General features: G+C 39.2%; 1 protein-coding gene and 1 long non-coding RNA gene across 2 annotated transcripts; both read right to left on the reverse strand.

Moving 5' to 3' along the window:
• Positions 1-2,659: 2,659 nt before the first annotated feature.
• Positions 2,660-16,182, reverse strand: LOC128470780 (carcinoembryonic antigen-related cell adhesion molecule 5-like). The gene is made up of 8 exons (XM_053452708.1): positions 15,678-16,182; positions 13,779-14,129; positions 11,537-11,803; positions 10,738-10,995; positions 9,406-9,541; positions 9,118-9,170; positions 4,358-4,386; positions 2,660-3,743 (listed from the first exon to the last, which is right to left on the reverse strand). The coding sequence occupies exons 1-8, from the start codon at positions 15,721-15,723 to the stop codon at positions 3,633-3,635; spliced, it is 1,251 nt and encodes a 416-aa protein (XP_053308683.1). The 5' UTR covers positions 15,724-16,182; the 3' UTR covers positions 2,660-3,632.
• Positions 16,183-23,274: 7,092 nt separating this feature from the next.
• Positions 23,275-25,010, reverse strand: LOC128470790 (uncharacterized). Its single transcript, XR_008346059.1, has 2 exons — positions 23,818-25,010; positions 23,275-23,772 (listed from the first exon to the last, which is right to left on the reverse strand). It is a non-coding gene; the product is annotated as an uncharacterized LOC128470790 (long non-coding RNA).
• Positions 25,011-25,053: the final 43 nt, after the last annotated feature.

Here is a 25,053-nt window from a genome sequence, read left to right on the forward strand (position 1 = left end):
GAAAACGGGCGACTAGACTGGGCCCAATAGGTAGAGCTCTATTGGTTATGGAACGCCAATTGGCTAACAGAATTATTGTAACTATTAATATTTTGTATTTATGCCTTGACAACCTATAGATGTATTGAAAATCGATAATGGGAACACAACAAGGATCCACCTAGGGTGTAAATACTACTAGTCCTTGGTATTCTGGACACTCTAGTGACTGTATATGGAGTTACCATTCCAAAAAGCCCCTTACATTGGCATCAAATTGTTAAGCCAGAGAAACTCCAAAGGCAACTGCCCTTCTTACTGCCTTGTTAGCCATAGACTTTTTGTTATGGTGTCATGTTTTCATTTTGTGTACAGGAAACACTTTGTGCGTTATCTCCAACATCATTGGAAATGTAACATTTGCGTTTATTTTTATAATTAAAATAAAGACACAGAAACGTTAAATCTCTTTAGCTTTTTTCTAATTTTCTTTTCCACTTTTTTAAAGATCCCTGGAAATATCACGTGCATCATTGTTATATAGCGTATATATACCAAAAATACATAAATATCTGAAAACTACCCACAGTCCTCCGCTCAGCACATATTGTGGGTTATTTCTACTCAGATGTTTATTGTTCCTCTTTCTGATCGTAGAAACATAGCATTTGACGTCACATCGGCCTCATTTGGCCCCCGTCTAGTGTTCCCATTTCTTCTGCTGTAAAGACTCAGACCTTAATCAGTCGTTGGTCTCGTCTTAGATTCAGGAGCCGTATGCCTGTCCCATGCGTGTTAAAATCTCTTTACCGTATTACTCATGTCCATGTGCTTTCTGTGCTTCTGTCACCAATTCGTTTGGGGTTTTGGCCAGTGGTCCACCATGCTACTCATTGGACTGTTCCAAAAAAACATTTTTATCTATGGGCTGGACTGGGCCTGACCGAGGGCAGCGTCCCAAACCGCCATCCTCACTACGGAGCAACAGGATATGACATCATATGCCGGTGTTTTAGGATGCCATCTTGGCACAGGCCTCCATAGTTTCAATGAGGCCCCATTGAGCAGATCTCTATCCCCATGGACAGGGTGCCCTTAGCCCCGGGATAGTCGGCCTAGGCCAGAATACATCACTGACTCTTCCAACAGATGGTCTTCCTACCGCCAACATTTTAAATACCCGAAGGCAGACATTTTTATTTCTTGTTGCTAGGAGCAGGATTTGACCAAAACTGTTTTTGAGCAAAATGAAGAGCTGTGTGGAAATAAATAACAACTATAGCGAATAAATAACTGGCACATTTTACTTTCCTCACTTAATCTATGAGACAGTAATGTCTGGATAATTTTCTACGTTAAAAGCCATTTTAAAATGATTTGTGTAAAAATCACATTTAACGCATTTAGAAGCTGTGTATTTCCTGTTAAAAGGCACAGTTTGTGGTGGAGAATATTGGCTGCTGACCTACGTGAAATGCAGGAAATTACAAGTCCCTTAAATGTTTAAAATGTGTTAAAAAAACAAAACAGGTCTCATCTTTTTTTTTATCAGATGAATTATTTTCGGAGATATTTGGTTTAGAAAGAAGGATGTACTTAAACTCAATGATGCTGACTTTGTGGCATTGAGTGGCACGACCTGCATAAATAATCCATTCCCCTGATCTCATCTCCCATCTTCGTACTTCTCATCCCAAGGATATTTAGACCAATCAGCTTCCACCAAAGGGGAAGATGAATTTCCTGGGAACAGGAAGTTAAAATGGCTGCTCCTTCTGGAATACGCAAAGGGGTTTATAATGCATATTTACCACATTTTATAACCACTGTTGGGTTGAGTAATGAAGGATAAAATTTAGGAAATGGACGGCATTGGACAGAAGGGCGAGACAGTGACTGTAATAATAAAAAGGAGGAAGTTTATTATTAAACTTGGCAAAGACGTCGGGTCACACCTGAATCAGATAGTCGACTTGTTATGTGGACTTGGTTATGCTCAAAATTCCAACTATGTTGACAACAATTAAAGCCCATAAAGTAGCAATGCCACTGTCCACCCTGGGAGAACTTTTGCTGAAAAAACTATGTATCGAACCAGAATTTCCACATACTGTTACTTCATACGTGGTTCATCATGTGGTTTTGGATATTAAATAGAGTTGCCTCCTCCGTTGTGACCTAGTAGTAGTAGTAGAACAGGCAGGGGAGATACCATAGATGGTTATCCTTGGTTGAGACCCATCAGTTGTATAAGTTCTGGTAATGGGAGAACTTCTGATCTCGCTTGTTCAATGATTACATTATGCTGCATTTAGAAAGGTGTCTGGAATTAGGTGAATAACCAACTTAGCACATGGTTACTAATATTATGTGTGGCGAGGACGGTGAACCAGTTGGGCCTTCAGTATGTCCTAAATGCATGCGACCATGATGTTTCACGCTCTATCTCTTTGTACAATACCACGTGTCAAGATGGCTAAGATGACAAGGATTTAGCTGGCCCTGTATAATGCGGAGGGGGGGAAATCTATTGAAACTCAACTCAACGCCTGTTGGAGTGGCTCAATGAGTTAAAGTGTTCAGTTCATCTAGTAACAACCTGGCTGCAGTGGCCATTTAAATTTCTCATTTGGACCTCAATTACAAACATCAGTAGCATGGAATCTCTGAAAGCAGCCACAAAGTGTCATGAATAAGTGTTCATTCAACTATCTCTGGATAATGTCTTCTTCATGTTATATCAACGCTGGTCCGCATGTTACTTCTTGTGTCTCAGAACGGAGAAAGAGATTTATTGAGGAAATATATATAGAGAGAGCGAGAAAGACATTTCCTCTGTCCCTTTCATTAACATCTCCTTTCCATTGTTCAAGTTTATTGAAATACAGACAATATTAGCTCTTGTGTTGAAGCTCAGGAACAATGATATAAAATGTATATTGATCATCTTTAGAAAAACAAAACCAAATATAACAATTAGCTGAAATCTGTGCAAAATCAAAGTAAATATATTCACACGACGTCTATGTACACTATTTTGCATTGTAAGATAATAGGCAGAATCTTAGTGAAGTTTGACTTTTTACTTTCTTTAAGAAAATAAATAAGAGTGTTAAACAACATGTGTCCATGGAAGGTTATTCCAAGATGCATCCAATCCTATAGGGTTGCTTTGAACGTAGGGTTATACAGAATGACACATGAGGTATAAATTCCATTTAGTTTCATCCAGAAGAATATCCGTTCCATTTTTTTCTTTTGATGTCATTGCTTGACTTGGGAACGGGAATAAATCGTAAAGTGCAACGAGGTGCACGCCTTTAAATGGATGTTTGTCGGATAATTTCATTGTACAGTTCAAGTCGTAGTTTCTGGAACGGCCATATCCTATGATTCCTCCATCAAATAGCCAGTCGGAACTTCACATTTCAAGTTAAGGAAACAGATTGTTTATGTCTTTAGTAAACAATGTGACATCACTCATGTGACATCACCTCCTGAAAAGGTAGCACGGATATTATAGCACTTCCTTTTCACTGCTTATATTTTCCTGTAAGACTTCTTAGTCCTTTTCTGTTCTCCAGGCAAGCCAGGCGAATTAATGAGCAGGCATACATTCACAAGCGATGCAGTGATCTCTGTTGTCTACGAAGTCAAGGAAGTCGCAGCTCTGAGTAGACTATGTTTTCTTCATTCGGCTGTGTCCTGGAAGGTGGTGGCTTTTTAGCAAATTGGATGGAGCTGTACTGTAACTCTGGTTCACCCTGGACGACAATAAGCATACGGGTTATAGACAAGTCTGTTGGCGGTGATCATGGTTACTAATGTTACCTAATAAAGGCCATTCCTGCTATCATTGTGTTGCCTCTGATGACCGTGTTTGATGACCGTGCCATAGACACTATTTGCTCATTGGCCGCAAGTCCTTACCGACCGCCATAATAAAATTGAGTCTTGGCAAGAAATATAATGGATATGACTTGGGCATTAGAACTACATCACTATTGAAAGACTGACTATGTCACAAGTAACTATGTCATAGTTAACATTCAACGCTATCTTCCAACTCTGCCACTGGGAACATTAGAATATTAATAAAAATCCAGCCCTCAAACTTCAGGGCCACGTTGATAGTAAGCACTGAAGATATATTTGGGTCCCTGGGTTTTGACGGGACCTCAGGCCATCTTTGACCAGTAGACTAGATGGTTCTGCCTGTGGTTGGGGATTTATTATCCATGACCAAGTCCCCAGAAAGGACTTTCTTGTAATGTTGCTAATTAGTAGCATTTGGGAGACATATTATCCTAAACCGTCATTCACCGCTAGATCGCTGAGATGTGAACCCAGCGTAGATGAAAGGAGATTGTGAACCTACCCCTCCTGATTGCCCTGCGTTATGAAGACCTAAGGGACAGAAAGAGAAAAATATTATTGACAAGCACGGATCAGGATGAAACATTGTCTTCTCATCAATAAGGTTTTGGCGAACGAACAGTTAAATATGAAAATCTGTCGTGGACCCGGAAGGCACAAAAACCCTTAGCGGATACCTATAGAAGTTCACAATCCACGCAAAAGCTACTGAGGAATGTTGGGACTTTCATTTGTTCACTAAATTATCTGCAAGCTTTCCGTTAGTAAATACAAGAATTAATCATTGACAGAAGAAAAAGAAAACTCCCCAAATTATTAACTGGCTTTACAGACCTTTAGTGCAATGATCCAAACTCACACTACCATTCGCTAAAGGTTATAGCTTTATTTGCATGATAATATGCCCAGAGAAGAGACCTAAGTAGCCCCAACAGCTTGCCATCTAGTATCTTATAAAGGTATCATCTTTATCAAATTTGCTCATTATCATTCCACGGCTGGTACAGCCCCATTCTATACACGCATATTTTGGATTTTTTTTTGGTTAATCTACATTTTTCACAAATGTTTCCACTGAAAATTGCTGTATTTAATCACTATGCCATGTACGCATCCCTCAGAGACTTCACAGACTCCCTGCAGCCCTTGGGGAGCGGGGGAAGCAGATCCCAGGGACACCTGGTGACTTCCTGATACACAAATAGGTCCTTTGAAGACGACATTAGGCTGTTAACGTTGTCTGTAATTATTAATCACTAGAAATTCACAAGAGTTTTGTTATCGTATTACTGGCTTCACTTTGTGAAAAGCTGGCACCTTGTGATTATTGTCTGTGCTTATTTTACACACGCTCACTGGCGTTTCACGAAACAATTATTTATATGGCGGTAGGGCACTCAAAACAGCTTTGTAGGCGGGGGGCAGTATTCTATGTTACACCTGCCTACTTTATTTGGAATCTGGAAATGGATGGGACCAACAAGGCCAGCAGATGGATGGGGTGGGGTGGGTGGGGAGGGTATAATTAAGACTTAAACAGGAAGTGGCCAGGGGTAAGCAGGAAGTAAGCACAGATAAACAATACCTTGTGCCAAATCATCAAATGACTACAGACAATGTGTCCCATTATAATACTGGCTTCACCGCTCAGTGTCACACGGGGTTAATGGTTACTTTAATGTTCAATTTATAGATTTTGTTTTCAAATTTTGCTGCCATACCGCTGTCAAAATAAACGTAGTGGCTTAGCTGGTTCAGGGTTAATGCCGAGAATGTTCTGACATTATATAACAACTTCTATTATTTGGAAACACTCCCGTGATGATAGTCACCCACTGTGCCAAGAAATTAACAAAAGCACGGGGAAAAAAATTAATTTCCTGGTTCATGTTACTGGCTGATTGACATGCTTTGCCTGTCTGTACTCGTCCAGTGAATCGAACAACTAAGGAACTTACAAAAAGTTTCGAACTTCCTTTACATTGGGACCAAATGAAGTACTTGTGCTATGTATAAAGTATATGCGTGTACAATGCCTCCCATCCGCCAAGCTCGGCTGAAGGCCCATGCCACCACAATGGGACATCAAACTTGGCCAAAGTCAACAGAATACATCATGATGTCACTGTAGACGGTTAAGATCTGCTTAAAATGCCCCCGGGTTATTGGCTAACCAACAAGGATCACCGAATAACCCTTCCTTATTCATTTAAGAGTCTCTTCCAAGTGTAAACACCAGGAACAAAACGGCCAGACTAGAGGGGCCAAATGGTTCTTAGCTGCCATCAAATTCTTTGAGTCTGTTTCTATGTATACCTCTGATTTATGTACAGAATAAGTATACTTGAGCACAGTTTCACATGGACATTAAACATCTGCGATACTTGGTAACATTTCCTCTAGTGTTTCGCTAGTGTTTCGGGTTCTTGTGTGCATCCAAGCATCGTCCCCTGCAAACTATACACATCTGCGCTTTAGTTTTTTCAGTTTGTTCTTTTTCCTACTGATAACCAGAAGCTTCCTCTTTATTTCTGAAACGGATCCACTTATATTTAAATATTTTTGCGTTTAGTGTCATGATTTGAATATTAACAACCCCCCCCCGATGTGTTCTGCAGTCAAATGATGACTTTTGTGTTTAGATGGTTCCCGTAAGGGATCAGTAACCTGTATGTGCGTTTAAGGAGAGTAGCCTTCCCTCGCATACTTTCTAGCGTTCCCAGTAATCTTCAAGTAGAAAAGTTGTGCGGACAAGTGACTTGGTGCAGTAATACAAATGGAATTATTTCACCCCATTCCAGCAGTACTAGAGCTTTTAAAGTAGGGTTGGGGTTCCGTATAAGTTTGAAATCATATTCCCCCTGAATCCTGTTTCCTATTTAATGAAAGAATGAAATAAAACACATGCTTGCTTCTCTCTCACACTTTCATTCTCCTCTATCTCCCTTCTTTCTCTCCCCTCAATCTCTTTCTCTCTTTCCTTATATTCCCCTATCTCCTTCTATCTCTCCCTTTCGCTCTCTTTCATTCTTCTCTTTCTTTCTCCCTCCTTTCTCTCCCCTCAATCACTTTCTCTCTTTTCTTATTTCCCGTCTCCTTCTTTATCTTTCATCCTGCTCTATCCCTCCCTTTCTCTCTCTCTCTCTCTTTCATTCTCCTCTATCTTTCTCCCCCTCTCTCCCCTCAATTACTTTCTCTCTTTTCTAATTTTCCCTGTCTCCTTCTTTCTCTTTCATCCTGCTCTATCCCTCCCTTTCTCGTCTTCTCTCTCTCTCTTTCATTCTCATCTTTTTCTCCCTCCTTTCTCTACCCTCAGTCTCTTTCTCTCTTTTCTTATTTCCCTGTCTCCTTCTTTTTCTTTCATCCTGCTCTATCCCTCCCTTTCTCGCTCTTTCATTCTCCTCTATCTTTCTCCCTCCCTTTCTCTCCCCTCAATCACTTTCTCTCTTTTCTTATTTCCCCTGTCTCCTTCTTTATCTTTCATCCTGATCTATCCCTCCCATTCTCTCTCTCTCTCTCTCTTTCATTCTCCTCTATCTTTCTCCCCCTTTTCTCTCCCCTCAATTACTTTCTCTTTTCTAATTTTCCCTGTCTCCTTCTCTTTCATCCTGCTCTATCCCTCCCTTTCTCGTCTCTCTCTCTCTCTCTCTCTCTCTCTCTCTCTTTCTCTCTCTCACACACACTTTTCTCACACTCTTTTTCTCTGTGTTACAACCACTTTCGTAATATTTCATGTTACAAACTTTGAAGAAGGTTACACAAACAGTTGTTCTGGGATGTGAACACAGGCATGTTGCAATATGTTAACTCAGTCCTAGTGGTACAGGCTTGAGCAATGCAACCGAGGAGGTGATTAAATACATTTAGATGAATACAGTCACGTTTAAATATAAAGCAGGGTATAAAAAAAAATCTTAAATCAGAACAACATGCCAGGGACGATGCGTTTACGAGCCTCATTTGTTTTGGTGGGGATTCATGTTTATTATATTAATTATATATTTTTACTCAACCCTCCACCCCAGGAAATTGACCTGCCAGCATATAATATATTAGTTTCCTTTCTCTGAAGTCAGGAAGGAAAATCTGAACTTCATTCCATCTTTAACAGCCATAAATACATCCTGCTGTCAATTAACCCTTTCTGGGCAGCGCTAGCATAATAACTGATCTACGGTCTATTCTTGGGGTAGCAATATACGGCCATATAGTGTGACGGGATTTCCCAATATTTTTAATGGTGTTCGCTGGGTATGCGCTGAATTCTTGCGTTGTTTTTTTCTACTTTTGTGTAAGCTTTGGGAGCAGTCATCTTAACCTCCTGTTCACAAGGACTTTGTCATTATTGCTCCTCAATTAAGTTGCTGACCCCCTCCCCTTTTGCTAAGTTATTCCTTCTCTTTGTTTATGAACTGAATTGTTCTTAAAATTCAGTATATCAAGACTGTTCCTCAAGAAAAAAAACCCTAAGATGTTACACCTTAACCAAAAGTAGAGGAAGAGGGCTAGGTTGTGATGTTTTATGTTTAAAGTGGAGATATAGAGGACATCCGCCCACTCACACTTGTGCCACACTCTTTAGTCTTATTTTAGTCATTGTTGAGTAGGCAATTTATTAAACCCTTAGTTAAAACCAAGAAGAAATCCACAACATCTTGTTTCTTAAAAGCAGAAATGGGAGTTGTGGCTTCTCCCCACACTCTTCCTCATTTGCTTAGCTTAATAACTACGGCTGTTTCTTCTTCTGCGGAATACGGCGGAGGATCGCTCTGGCTACATGTTTCCTGGCAAGCAATGGAAGTGTAAGCGGATGAATGAAACATGTTCCATCCAGGGTACTTCCAGATGGGACTTTCTGTTAAAAACAACCTCCACCCTTGTTTCTCAGTAAAAAAACGATTATAGGTTAAACAACAGAGAATATGGTGTGGTGTTTTCAATTCAATCTAGAATGAAAGAGTTGTACAACATTCAAGGATTTTGGTTTTTTTTTTAGGAAAAGGGTCTTGCCGGCTGTAGTGCTTACTTGGCTCAACTAAGCTTCACTTATAAAAGAAAAAAAGGGATCTTTAAAAAACTTACCAAAAATGAATGTTTTTAAATATGTTTTTTGTTCAGAGACATGTTGTTGACTTGGTTAAATGGTCGCTCCCAATGTTCCTTAAATCGTCTAAAATGTCTATCTAGTTCAAATTGAAATCCCCTCTCTGTATTAATCTCTACCACCTCTGCTGATAGACAACAATATATAGCATGGCGTACCGTTTCCTGGTGACGTGGAGGAACTGGGCTTTAAATCGTTGTTGCTTGCAGGTCTAAATAGAAAAAGAGGCATATTATTTTTTTTTATTACAGTGTTAGAAAGAAAGAAAGGTAAGAAATGGAGAAACGGCATAAAGCGGAGATGTAAAGTAAGATAATGATGGTTAGGAGGACACATTGCAGAGAGAAGGGTTAAGAAATCAAGCTGGTAGACCTGCGGTTTATAGACAGTGGAGAATAGGCAATAGATTATTGTTGTTCTAGAAAAAAAATGGAGGTTTTATTTACGTTTTACGCGATTTCCTAATAACAAACAAGTATATTAATGCAAAGGATAGAGCGGCCACCAGGAGAATGGCGATCACAATGCCAGCGATAGCTCCTGGAGACAGGACACCGCTTTGTGTATCAGATGATGTTTTTTCTGGAAAAAACAAACATAAGAAAAACAATAAGTATATTAATCTTGATTTCAAATTGTAGGTCATAGTGATGTCATAGCAGCACATTTCGACGCGTGGCAGACCTGGACTTGCACAAGCCCCGTTGCTTATTTTAAACCCAGATTTTCAAGGTGATCAGCATACCTATTTTTATGACAAAAAGTTAACCAGCTTAATGAATGAACTGAAAATCATTAAAGGCTATAAAACAAAGCAAAAATCATTTTTCAAATAAAAATTTAGATAGTAACAGGCAAACCTAACCAAAAAATTGTATTTAAATGAAATTTCGTGTAGATTTGGAATGATCTTCTATTTATTTTTGTCTAAAAGTCGAATTAAAAATCAATTTACACAATGCTTCATCTTTATAAAGAGATGACCCCCTACCCATGCAATTCTCAAAGGTGTTGCATGTCCCAGAATTAAAATCTTTTAATTGCATAAAGATGTTTATTTTTAACCCTTAATTACAATGAATTATGAAATTAGTATAATTATAGTTATGTTAATTATATCTATTATAAAACTCATTCATTCACGCCCATTCCCACATTCTCTCATACATTTTTATCAGAAGAGTCAACTTGACAATGAATAATGTTTTGTCACAACATGGATCAATTGATTCTTTGCATATCCACCAAGGTATATTAATATCTTGTTCTCTTGATCTGCCTAATTATTTCTCCCCATAAAGTTATCTCTGCTCTATTAAGTTGCTGATGGTTCTTGGTTGGTCCAGGCAGCTTTTGTAAGGTGTGGATTGAGGAGAAAGGATAAGTCTTCAGGCCGGGATATTGATTAGATAGTGGTGACCATGCCACCATGGATCGCAGATATCAGCTTCAACGAGGTGAACTTTTAAGCTAAATATCCCTAAAAGAATTACACAGATTGCCCAAAAAAGCACAAACTATAGGTAGTTTTCATGAATGAATGAGTAAGCTAAAAGTTCCGTTTAAGGCAAGGAATTAGAGGAGATTGTTGAAGGATGAAGGATTTTACAGGAGACCACAGAAGTTGGTTCCTATGTCTGCCCAAAGTTGATGGATGATGGAGGTAAAAGAAAATGACCCACAATAATAATAATTGAGACATAATAACCTGGCCGAGGTACTCATTCATTGACGCATTTGAATTCTGTGGTCATACGTGACAGATGCCAAAAACTTACCACTCACAGTCACAAGTACATTGGTGGCAGCTGTCTGGAGTGTCACCGAGTTATTCGCCACACACGTGTAATTCCCCTGGTTTTCTAAAGTGACTTTATTAATGCTGAGTTTGTTCGAAATTTGGTTTTGTATAATTGTGCCATTGTGTATCCAGCTGTAGAGGGGTTGAGGAACAGAGTCTGCAGAACATTCTAAACGGAGGGAGCCACCTTCGGTGATGTCTGTGGGACCTGTGATTGATAGGCTCTCTGGGCCGTCTGTAATCACAAGAGAACCCCAGGTAGCGCTTTTTGAATAAAAATACAACGCACGGGAAACAAAGCAAGACAAAATGGGTTTATATTACCTAGAAATCACGGTGGATTCAAAGAGCATCATTTATATCACAGACTGACAAGAACTGGGAGATTTTTGGACCTAGGTGGGCATATTATGAAGCCGATCTGTTTTTTGGGGGGATCCATAATAGCTCATTGACACATCTCTGAAGTTCTGTATAAATTGCCCACAACCTGGGGCACATGCTATACATTTTTAACCATGGATCCGGGGGATTCTGTATCCCCGTTTAATATTACGAGTCTCCAGCATGACCAATTGGATAACATCGACATCAAAGATCTTCTCGCTGGTTTTACTGCCGCATGAGAGGTGCTTAACGTCAGATGTCAAGCAGTGTTTCTTTACACCTCTCTAGCCTGTAAGGTCCAAGTTAAGTTCGGTTTCTTAATTGAGATTGTAACAATAACATGTACCGTGTACTGTCCATTAAAATAGTAAAAGGGCATCATTACTTACAGTTTACTGTGACTGTGTATGTGTCGCTAGAATCCTTACTGATGGGGTTTCCAGCCTCACAGTAATACCCCCCTGTATCTGTGCGGTTAATTTTGGGGAAGGTGATGCTCCGGTTATCGGAGGACTGCTGGACATCAGAGGGTAGGCCGGCTCCACGGCGCCCCCACTGGATACTCTCTGCATTTACCGTGTCACATGTGAGGGTAACTGGGTAATTTTCCTTGGGCTGGGAGGTGGACGCTGTGATTACAGGTTTACTGACTTTCTCTGTGGATGAAGGAGCGAGACAGATATCAGGTCACGCAGAGCATCACATTGCAATGCGATGGTTCTATGCATTATACGAGAGACACAGAATAGGATGGCAGATAAATACTATTTGCCCCATGATTTGTGATATACAGACTCCAGCCTCCTCGGTATAAATGGAGAAGATACAAGGAGGATCTCTGATCTCCCTATCCACTTTATTAAGCTGTGGGTGACTTGGAACGATTCCGGGTTATCTTCATAGAGATTTCAGTTAGTTTGCCAGCATTCAGCTCCCTAGACTTTTGGGGGCATCATGTTTCTTCTTGCTCAAGGTAACCATTTAGGGAATAAAGACTTTAGTCAATATCATTTTCTTCAGAAAAAGCATTAGTAAACATATGAGAATTATTTGACTCCATATCTCCTGAGTTATGACATCATCATGGGTAGATCGTTCTTGCCCGAGGCAGTCCCAAAAGGTGCCATCTGGGTGTAGATGTGTGTGTTGCTCACTAGCACTTCTAGGAACTTCTGTTAGCGAGGCGCTGGAACCCTTGCAACTTTCTCGCTTGCCCGGTCATTACAAAGCCTGCCTGAACCAATCAGCTACAATCAGCAACTTATCCATAGAGCAGAGATAACGTAATAAGAAGGAATAATAATAACGCCGAACTAGAAGTTAAGACGCTTGCTTCCATGGGTAAAGACACGTAATGAATGATATATCGTGACACTGTATAAGATGAATGTTATTTACAGAACTCATAAAGAGACAAAAATAACGATTATTTAATTATTTAATTAATAACGACATCATCGGGCATTAACAGACGTAAGTACCTGTGTCTTTAACAAGCCTTCTACACACGAAGGAGAAAGGACCAAAGATTGTCCAAAAGCGGCTGACATATTGAAAGTTTGTTTATTAAGTATTCACCCAAACATTAGATTTTGGCTTAAAAAATAAATCTCCATTATGGAGTAATTGGTAAAAAACCAAACCTATGTATATTTTTCAACATAATGTACTGAAGTAAACGCGATCTCTTTCTGATGCCAATTACTCTTCTTTTGAGAATCGCATCATAGCTGATTGGAAGCCGCTGATATCGTAGGGTTTTATTTCCCTTTCGGGAGAACAGTAGCCAAAGAGGCTATTTAGGAAGAGCAGTCGCGGTACAAGTTGTTTTATCACCATAGCAATCCTTGCAATGATCCAATCAGATGCGACATTCCATTGGTTGCTATAGTAATAGCAAAACATTTAAAACTTTGCACCAAAATTGCTATTCACAAATAATCCGATATGTTGCTGAGTTGTGGGGTCTGAGCACCCTGGGCCCCCCAAGCTGCACATGATCCCCACTGCCTGCAAAAGGGAGACCGTACGCCTGAAAATCAAGACTGCCCTGCAAAATATTGGACACTTGGCAGGCACTAAAAGGTATATAAAGTTATCTGCAACGCTCTGCTTTACATAAGGTAGTTCAAAAAGCAGGAGAATAAGGGACAGCGTTATATGGCACTTTTACCTCTTGCGTAATACACCCTAACTCCCTCTAGATTGTAAGCTCTTTTGAGCCTGGCCCTCCTCACCTGTTGTTTCTGTAAGTCTTATTGTTATCTTATACACTGATTGTCATGTTAACCCATTGTACAGCGCTACAGAATATGATGGCGCTCTATTAAACAATAAATAATAATAATATGTTTGTATGATATAAAGGCACTGTGATGTAAGCCTGTGTCTGTTATGATGCAATCTAAGATCAGATCTAAAGTGGAGTCGTGATGTAAGTGTGAATCTAGTTAAATTAGATCGATATAAGGACTACAGGACTCCCTGTAAGAATGTAGGTCAAGCGCATGTCTGTATAAGTGAATTTATTACATGCCGATGACATCATAGGGCAACAGCTCATCACACATACCGTGCTTATTTTATGAAATACACAAGACTTACAAAAAATACATGGAAGGATTGACTTACCGTACACAGTCAGGTTCACAGACGCTTGTTGTAGCTGAGCTGTCTGTACAGAGACTGTGTAATAACCCCGGTCTGTGACCAGTAGATCAGTGATCAGTAACGATCCATTAGGGAGCCCCCTGGCCCGAGAGAAATACTGTTTTCCTGTAGTCTGGGGGGTGTCTGAACTCGGGAAATATCCGAGAATTTGATCATCAGCATCTAAGCTTTGTCCTTTAAACCAGTTGAAGGTCAGAATGGTCCCAGTGATTCCAGTAACACTCAGTGTGACCGACTGACCGACCGCAGGATACTGAGGAACCAGCTGGATATCAATCCCACCGACCGGCTCCATCCACAGACCCAACAAAACTGCAAGAGATAAACGATTACAAATCGGTCATTTTCATCAAGGATCTGAACTCAACCGAGCAGATGGAAACACATTTTATTTGTTCCCGGAGAGGTTGCGGTGACATTGCCACATATTGCCACAGGGAAAATAATATCATCTATATCAACATAATCTGATGACATCATAAACTGTAAATGCCAGGCTCCTGCGTAACTATCCGTATACATTAAATGGAATGACTATTTCTAATAGTGTTTTATAATGGAGAAATAAAGTCTTAAAATATATATATATGTATCTACAAGTCTTTTTTATTCTTGGCAATAACAATGATTGTTGTACATGTGCAATTTTTTTTTATTTCATGAGAATAAGAGTAATTTATATATGTATCATGTATATTATGTATAATAAAGCTATCTGTATAAGTGAAATTTGGATACATTGGCCAGAAAGTGGTACAATTATTGTTTTTCTTGCTATACAGCTGTTTGAAGCAGTAGTTACAAGCTCCTGAACATTGAATATGTATGTGTGGTAGATAAGTGGCACAGCCTCCAAGCAGAAGTGGTAATGGTTAACACAGTGAGGGGATTTAAACATACACGGGATAGGCATTTGGCTTTAGAATCTAAGGCGAGACCGACGACTGATTAAGGTGTGAGTCGCTGGTTCAGAACAGGCAGATTACATGGGATGAATGCTGGGAGGCTGTCCCACTTATCAACCACTCTCTCAGTAAAGTACAATTTCCTTACATTCCATCTGAAATGTTCAGATCCTGTTACTGGGAAGTTAACATGATATATATATATATATATATATATATATATTGTATATAGTGTTATATATACAATGTATATAGTGTATGTATACTGTATATATATATATGGGGTGGGTTCGTAATACTGATACTTTGCTATAAATACAATTACATCGATTTATTCAGTGTACCAAAGCCTAAAACGCAACATTTCACAGAAAACAGGTCCACTTGCTGTGTTAATAAGTAATAATATATATTCCACCATTACAACTTAGTAATTCTTAGTAACAAGAAGAAGACGAAGAAGAATGATAATAATAATAATAATAATAATGAGAAGAAGAAGAATGATAATAATAATAATAATAATGAGAAGAAGAAGAAGAAGAAGGAGAATAATGATAATAATAATAATGAGAAGAAGAAAAATGATAATAATAATGATAATAATAATAATAATAAAAATAATAATACACATATTCTTTACTCTTGGTGAATAACACAATAAGTATCAGTTTCAGTCAGTGGAAGCCACAAGCCAAAGACGAGCCGTAAACAAGATTGGGGGGGAAAGGGTGACATATATTTAAGTAATGATGTACTGGAGGTGGCGCGATATAATCATTCAATAATTACAATTATATCATATTCAAGTATTAAAAACAGGCTCGTAGAAGCTGAGAGTTCCACGACAAAGCGGCTTCCAAAAAAATGGTGTTACAGAGACCCGGACAAATAGATTTCAAGCTAACGCAGACGGCGCGTTTAGTTGTTAATATCCTCTTTGCCGTGGTCTTACCTGGCAGAACGAAGATGCCACTTCTGAGCTGCAGCTTGAGAGCCATTGTTATTCGCGTACAACGAGTTACACACCGTCTGTCGGGGGGATGCCGGTGCCAAGTCCCTGCGTGGAGACTTCTCCAGAAACTCCTAGCGTATTCCTCTCATGATTCTGTCTCTGGCTGTCACATGCCTCTGGCTTTTTTGGGGCTGTCCCAGCTCGGGGAGGAACCAGAGAGGGAAGTAGTTAATTTGAATCTCATTACTCACATTGGGGAAATAAAAACCCATTCTTGTTTTCTTTCTTCGGTTTCTGGTGTCCTGCGACTATCCCCGTATTCGGGAGGATGCTCTCCGCTCCGTGGTTACTCCGCGCCGCTGTCGGCATTTTTCTTATCTGTATTTACTCAACTTTATTGTCAAAAAGAAAAAAAAACAGAGGCATTTCCTTCTTCGACGGGCGCGGATTTCTCGTAACCGAAACACAAAGACGTTTCTTTGTGAAATGACCCAAAAACGGAGTGTTTTGTGCTAATTACGGGGCAACTTTACACACACGCATAAACCATACATCAGAGAGAGAGAGAGGAACGGGGACAGTAACTAATATTTAACCCTTTAACCCTTTTGTGACCCTGGGTTTTTCCTACCTCTAAAGATCGGTGCTTTTTGACATGTTTATTATTGTTTATATTTATTGTTTTATATAGCGCAGTCATATTCTGTAGCGCTGTACAGAGGGCAGACAGGACATAATAAGTAGTATATAACATAACAATTTGACTTACAGAAATAACAGGGGAGGAGGACCCAAAGAGCTTACAATCTTTATTAAATCCTGATTCCCTTTTCTATATTTTATGCGCATAGTAGGGTTTTTGTTTTTTTTTCAAGATTAGTAGAACTTTCTTTTAATAATTATCGGTGCTGATATTTAAAAAAATAATGCTCAGAAAGAAAAATAAATACATTTTTTTGCAATTTTGTTACAATCTAATAAATAGACCGATTGATGTTTAACATCCCCTGATTGCAGTAAAAAAATACCTTTATTCTATACTCTATAAACTTCTTTTATTTTGTTAGATCCCAATTTTCTAAAGGAATGCCTAGCGAGCGGCCGATCTGCTGAGCTTTACCCAACATGAACATTTTTTTTTAAAGTTAATAATTAAAATGAGTTACTAATTAACTAAAATAAGTTACAAACTGTATAACACTTTTTTTGTTATATATACTCTGTCCAGAAAAGAGAATAATCCCTATTTGTGTGTCCCAAAAAATAATATTGTTATTATTATTATTATTACTGTTATTATTATTGTTATTATTATTATTTTTGCATTTATTTTTCCTTTAGCCACCGTGGGCTATAGGTCCGTTTCACATGTAGAATGATCACTGAACCCGGACCTGCAGGAAGGTCAGAGCGTGTTTGTCCCTCGAAGCCGTTATCGATCTGTTCCGAAAATTACCAAAAAGGTGAATAATTCAGAAACTGAAATCATGATCTAATTTTGGAAGCGTGCAGCTAAAAAAAAGTCCTCTCTTTTAAAGCTGCCGTTCCACTTAGACACAATATCCATTGCTCATTCTTGCCATATTAAAGAAAAGAACTAACAAAGAGACTATTCCAAACTATAGGATGGACCTGTCTATAAAACACAGAGGGCATTGTATAAGATCAAAGGAGTGTGGGGTAAACTGTCTCGTATCTAACAGAGATCGACATCACCGCTCAGCCCCAGCATGATAAACGTCTGCGGCAGCGTGCAACATCCTAAATGCTGACACTCTGGATTCTGTAATGTTTCTCTGAAACCGTCTCTCTTACAGAAACCCTATATATATATATATATATATATATAAAATATATCTCCTATATTCCGGGGGAGCTGTGCCAGATCTTGGCTTGCTTTATTCTCATAAAACATTGTAATTCATCGCCTAGAGCGTCATCCAAAAATTTAAATATAAACCTTTTTATGTCCACATAACTACGGTATTTTATTGTCTTCGTCTTCTTCATATAAGGCAATGCTCAGGGAAGCAGATTTTGCCGTCTCGACTTTTTATTAATCCAGGAATCCATGCCGATTTCTTTTTCTGGAATTCCTGTGATATTCAATAAGTGCCATTTTTGTATTTTGCTTTTTTAAAGTAATTTCTTGGTCTAATTGTATTTTGTTTATTAAAATGATTTCTTTATTTAATCTGGGATTATAATATCTTATTAAATTCAGTCTACTGAATGTATTTGCTGAAATATTGTATGCGCTTGTCTGTGTGCAGCCATTTTGGAATAATAGGGGTATTAAGTAACTAACTACCCCCCCTGACATAACATTATAGTAATTATAGGTTATTAGGTGGTTGTCTGTAGAAACCATATTGAGCTTACTGGGTAAGTCTGAGATAAGGTAAGCCGCGCTTCGCTAGGGGCAAGACAAAGAGAAGAAAGGAGACACCAGGCATGTCAACAAAACTCCATGCATAGTTAAATGCAGGAGCCAATAGGATACTAGAATGTTGGGTGGTTTCCACCATTTGGTTGATTGTATTCTCAATCCATTGTCGACTCAACACCAACTCGTCCTACTGTATGGCCGGCTTGGACTTGCTCTCTGACAAACCCGCTCCAATGCCAATTGGGCCATTGGCCAACTTAACATTACTGCCACTTGACCAGCAGGTCTAGTCCTCAGGAGGACAACAGCCAGCTGGACACTCTTGACGGCACACTGCGACATTTTAAGGCCGCTTTGCGAGACAGACGACTAGATACATCGGCCATGTAGCGCTGGCTGGCCATAAAGTGCCAAGACCACTTTTCATTCTCAGTCTGGCCCAATTTAGGGCAAGGCAATAAAAAAAAACACCCTCGTAGATTTCTCTAACTATTTCAGCAGCTACAGTAGAAGGTTTCTTTCCATGGTTTGCAAGGCAAATGTCAACACTTCCTTCCCTCTTGTCTACATTAAAGGGGAACTACATATTTCTATAACATTTTGCAATATTTCGTAATTAAAAACATGGCAATAGAATTATTATTTATTTATTTATATCACGCCAACAATTCTTGGAGCGCTTCTTACAATTTGTATATTGAAAGGGTAAAGAGGGGCCTTCTTGTTAACACAACCCAGGAACAATAAAACAATGGCTTTTTGGGGGGCTGCAGAGAGCGTGGAATGGTGAAGTTGGCTCTGGTGGACATAAGAGTAAAACAAAAGAACCACTTGGACACACAACATCTGCAAAACCCACTACTTTGGCCTAAGTATGAATAATTAATAATGACGCACATTTATTTTGTGCTCTACTTGAAGTTCAGATTCCTGAGTTGCTCCTAAAATAACAATGACCAATAAATACACAAAACTAAGTTAGAATTCAGCACATGCCCAGCCAATACCAATCAAAAAAACCCCTATCGAAGGCATAAATATTGGGGATTCCGTCACACTATATGGTCATATATTGCTTCGCCCGCTACCACGTCAAAGTAGCCCAAGTTTGGTCTAAGTAGCCCGAGTCCTGTCTAATTGTAATGGCAATACTGCCTACCAAGGTGTTGAGTCAGCGGGACAGAACTGCACCTTAACACACTAAGACTCTCAAGCAAATGGTGGGATTACGCAGAATCGTCCCATTTACCATTGCTCTTTTTTCCACCTTTGGGTATTTTCTGTACAGGACATGTGTTGGGCTAAACACATCTTCTCGGCCTGGAAACCAGCACTGGTTCAGAGAAGACTACGGATGGGGATCTATTGAGATCCCCGTACGCATGCAAGGATTATGCTCTCAGTGATTTCAGTGGGAAGATTTCCCTCCTGCTGCTCAAGTGGCAAGAAAGGCAGACCATGGAGGAGGAGGAGGAGGAGGTTGCTCACAGAGAACTTTGAATTAGAAAAAGGAGCTACTTTTAAATGTTCCTTGTAATAGAATCACAGTTTCTTGGCATGCAGTGATACAGGCTAATACCCTTTCTAAAAACTAGCGGCAGGTAAAAAAATTATAAACAAATAAATAAAAACAACAACACATATAAGTGAAATAGCATGTCAATTAGCTGGATATTGAATATAATTATCTGCAACTAACAATATAATTGAAAGCACTTTAGAATGGGTGGAGGAGGTGGCTGCTGGAAATAGCTTGGGGAGCACCCAAAGAAATTGCGCAAGATGGGTTCAGAAAGCAGGACACCAAAAAAGGGGGGTTACAAAGAGAATTTTAAAAAAATAGATTTTAAAAAAAATATATATATAAAGCATACAAAAATGTCCCTTCTTTTCCATCTTATAACTCGTTGGTTTCAAATTCAGCGCTGCTCAAAAACATTTTGTGATCTTGTACATGTAACTAAGACAAAGAATGAATTTGTTGTAATTTAATTAATTGATTGATTCCCCCATCTGATGATATTTGTTATTAAGTGTCTCTTTATGTTCCATTATTCCCCTCGACATGGAATGGGATACCCTATGTCCTTTATATGCCAGGTAGAAGTTAAGAGCATGTGATAGCGGGGCAGAGTGCGTCGCTGTTATCATAAAAGGTGTCTTTGTCATTGGTCGGAGAATGTAACATGTGCCATACTTTCCTGGCTTAAAAGGTCACGTCAACCATCCATGTGTGATGTCATGTGTAGCTCGGTTCATGGTGTGTTAATGACATTGTGATGCCCATGCTATGTGATATCCAACCCAACACCTGTGTTACGGGGCTGCGTTGTGACATCGTGTCATGCCCTCGCTCAAAACTTGTAAAACATGCAGCAATCCAGATTCACCACCCCTGTAGAAAAAGCCCAACCATTAAGACTGTCCAGACCAACGAGAAGACAGAAGCATAGAACTTGAAGGCAGATAAGAACCATTCGGAATGTTTTCATTGATGTAAGACTCGTGTCTTGATCTTGTGTTAGATTCATGAGCCTATCCCATGCATGGTTTAATTAGCCTCTACCCTGATGGGAGTTTCATTTGCGTTATCAGCCACCGGAAAGTGGCGTCACTAGGGTTGGTGTCACCCAGTGTGTTAACGCACGGTGTCACCCCCATTGTCCAGTATCCATTAGGCACAACTTCAGAAGTTGCCCAACTGCCGTCTCTCTCTCTCTCACACCCCCGAGACCTGTCCCAAGAACGAGAGAAGCAAGCTCTGCGCGTGTTGCAAAGCATCGTTGGATATCACTGGCACTGATGGTCTTCTTCCGCCGCACCCCTTAGAGATGCCACTGGCCCCTAAGGCTTTTGCTCGGTATTCAAGATGGCGGTCCAGGCCTAAAAATAAGTATGATATCTATATATATCAAAAAAACCGTGGAAGTAGCTGTTTATTTACTATTATTCAGCAAATTGCACAAAATTTTTTTTCAAAAAAAATTGCCAGGTTTTTTTTTTTAACTCTAGGAGGAAATTAGTATTTATAGAAACAAAATTGACATGTATTTTTTTTTTTACGGTCATTAGATTTAGGAAACAACTTATAGGAACAGAGAACAAGCTACATAATAGAGACTGTTATCTTTTTCAACATCCAAAACTTTATTGTCCTGACTTTTTTATTTGGAGGACATAATTTTATCTGCACCTAGATTTTATAACGTGAAAAGGAAGCCTATAGATTCTATACCTGTCACATTAAAGAAGCAAGTATAATAATAATATTACATAAAGTGAAGCCCTTGTGCTCTTGTTTTATTTTAACCTTTGAATCGGTTTTTTGACCTTTTTTGACCTTATCAAAATAAACAACTTTTTCTATGTTGTCCTAATAAACGTCAGCATAAAGACTCCATTTTCATGGATATATCCATATTTTTTTTGTTTTTAAATAAAACAAATAATAAAGAAATAAGGACATTTCTTATAGTCTACACCCTTTCTATCTTAAAAAAAATAAAGAATAAAATATAAAACAAATAGAAATGAACTAGAAAAGTCCATTACGTGTTACTTTTTCATTGTATCAGTGGGAACGCGTCTTAAATGACCTTGTTACGTTATAAATACTCGTTTTGTTCTCTCTTATCTTTCGCATTTGACTACACTTGGTGGTAAAATGAGATTTTACACGTTTTTATATGAGTGAGAACAGATCTTGAGTAAATTCACGATGATGCATATGTAAATTAGAGGGCGAGATCCGGACCTTGATCATGAGACTGTATAATCCAGACTTTGGGGGAAGTGAAAACATATGATGCAAATTGTGTACATGTCCCATGATTCAGCCGCAAGTATATATTTTTTTTCCTCTTGAAGTTCAGTCCACTCATGATTTGCATAACTGAGATCGTGAAAGGATGGCTCGCCCATAGAGCTCGTCATCTAGTGATACAGAAGAGCTGGGAGGGGTGGAGCTATGTTTGGAGGCGGGGCTAGCTATGGATAGAGGCAGGGTATGAGGATTTGTCGATGTTTTATATCTTCCAAATTTTGGAAGCGAGATGATTTTTCGTTAAGTATAGATCTGTAGATATAAGGTTTAACCGTATACATCAGCCAAGTCAAGTCAAGTTGTCTAGGTTTCCGTTTGCTCCACTCCCTGATTACCTCTGTAAACCAACAATTCTCTGTTTAGATTGTAAGCTCTATGGAACAAGGACGGGTAATGCTGAAGTACATATCGTTCAAATAACATTCCTATGGATCTTACTGTCACTTTACTAATGTCAATGAGAAAACACCGAGTTCACAACTTATTCAAACTTTCCTCGGAGGCCAAAGAAAAAAAAAAACATAGCATGTTAGCAAACGATCCAAATCACGGAAGGAGCAGCTGATACGGTTTACAGAGGTTGTTACTAGAGCGTGAAACCAAGAGCCCCCGGAGAATGCCAATGATATGGCTGCTCTTATACTGCCACCTTGTGATAAGTCTGGAGTTTTCTCTGATAGGGACCTATCATTCATTATCCCCTTAATGACAAAGTCAAAATCCATTGTTTTCAATGCCCATTGTCCTTAAGGGGTTAATATACAATATAATTATGGTAATCTGGTTAAATTTCTGGTTTTAAATGGGGAAATGCACACGTAGCAGGTAGGTGAAGGGCAACCTTTCTCCCCTACCGGTTGAGGGTGGCCTACTTTGGGTGGCCAACTGCAGGTGGCTTGGACTACCTTTTAGACACCAGACCTCGACCTCTCTAAGAGTCTATGGGTAGAGGTCTACACATGGAGTCTATCTCTGTATGACATCTGTAACAAGTCAGACCTCCAAGAAGGAGTCTATTAACAAAGACTTGAAGCAAGAGTTGGTCAGCAGATCCTTGTAGGCGAGAGTCTGTGTCAGGTTGCCGGGCGAATTGAGGTACCAAGCAGTTGTCTAACTCATGGTAAATAAACAGACCATTATAAGTAGAAGCATGGGAAGAGTTAAAAGACAATTTGCTAGTACATAGGGAGTCAAATAAAACCATTTGGCCCTAATTTCAATCTTCTTTTCTTCTCGAATTTGTGTATTGGTTATGATAATGTAGTTCTAGCTCTGTAATTCTAACCCAATCGCCTCAGTAGAATGTGTCAGTCTTAATCACCTATTGGACACTGATTTCTGAAGGTCTGAGGTGAAAAGCATATTTTACCATAAAATAAGAACGATTGTGGGTTAAAAATATTTAATAGTAATAAAATTGTGGCTGCATTGATAGAAAAACATACATACGAGTAGATTGTCATGTAAGATGCTACGTATGATGCCGATGAGCATGTTATATTAATCTAAGTCATTCCCAGTTGGTCACAAAGCTTTATAATCTGATTACTGCTGGATTCCAGCAGGCAGACTTTACATAAACCACTTAGTGAACGCGACATTATATCTAACACATGACGGTCATGTATCTCATGGAGCTTCGCAAAAGGACAGACTTTTCCTCTAACATATAATTGATAAACCGTCTTAAGATAGACGAAAGCCATTTCCCATGTGAGATCGACGTTCCTTGTGTCCTTATGATCACGTTTTTGGCTAGAAAATTCCCATATTTAACGCAGAAGTCCACAGAAGTAAGTGATAAGCCTCCTCGGTTAGGTGCCTTAAACCGTTACATTGCAAATAAAGAGAAAAATCCCTACTGGGCATGAAAATCACTATACCTGATGCCAAGGAAGAGCTGGACCATCCGTTGGTATAAAAAATACATTTTATTTGCAGTAAAGGTAAATATTGAAGATATTGAATGCCAGGACACAAAGCAAGAGTCTCTGAGCCAGGTGGTAGTTACTTCTGACACGTTTCGTCCAAGGGCTGGACTTAGTCATTGGCATAAGAGTATTTCGTACTCATTACTATTCCCCAGACATATAATGAAAAACATTTATACACCATAAAAAACGGGTCAAAGTCTATGTGATGTCACCTGAAGTGTTATTTTTCCTCCTTGGTCAACTAGGCGAAGGGCGACAGGTGGTGGTCCTTCTTGGGTGATCAGGCTCCTTGTAGCACCACCGTTTACCGAACCGGAGAAAAGGGAGCTCATTGATCTCCCCAACTCGCTATGGAGGCCAGTGCTCCATTGTTCACGTCCACCTGGCGCCACACATCTTTAAAAGGTGGAGAGCTGGTATATGACATCATAGGTTCTCTGTAGCGCCATTGTCCATCAGTATGGTTAAAGGAGTCCTCCATAGTTTCCAAAAAGTATGTCCTTCAAACGTGGAGCACCAGGATCAGACTTCAGTGAGCAGTAGGGTCATCGGTGCGGATGGGGGGGACTGGTGGCCCGGACAATAAACACGCCACCGATCTCGAGATGTGGAAAACCCACCGTCAACGTAATACAGGAACACCGAGCCCAACAAGCCAGAAATAAGAGGAATGTCTACTAATCCTTGTATTGATATATATTTCAGAAAAAAAAGCTCCTTTTGTTATTTAAATAATTTATTGCGTTTAAATAATAAAACATGAAACAGATAACAGAATCATAAACTTCAACATTCTCAACAGATAAAGAAAAAAGGAACATCGTCTGTTCATTTAATATTTAATGAAAAGACACAATGAATTTGTGAAGAACATCAAGATTTGATTATTTAGAGCACTGCAGTCATGCCCTAAATTCTCGTGTTCTTTATATTTTAAGGATCATTCAAATATAACCAATTTTGATGGAATTCTTGGTTTGAAAACATAAGAAAATTATTTTGGCTTCTCGGTAAGTTTTGGAGGCATTTATTGGCCAAAATGTTGTTTTCTACCAGAACCAGATTCTAGAAAAAAGAGAGATTGCAACATAATGGGGAGGAATATTAAAGAGAACGCAAGTTAACATCACTAATACTGCGGTATAAAAGAAACGTGACTTCTTATACACATATTGGTATATTAAGTGCTCAGAACTAATTAATGCGGGATTTCCAAAAATAACAAATCCC

Source organism: Spea bombifrons, chromosome 12 (genome assembly GCF_027358695.1).
Source record: "Spea bombifrons isolate aSpeBom1 chromosome 12, aSpeBom1.2.pri, whole genome shotgun sequence".
NCBI classification, from domain to species: domain Eukaryota; kingdom Metazoa; phylum Chordata; class Amphibia; order Anura; family Pelobatidae; genus Spea; species Spea bombifrons.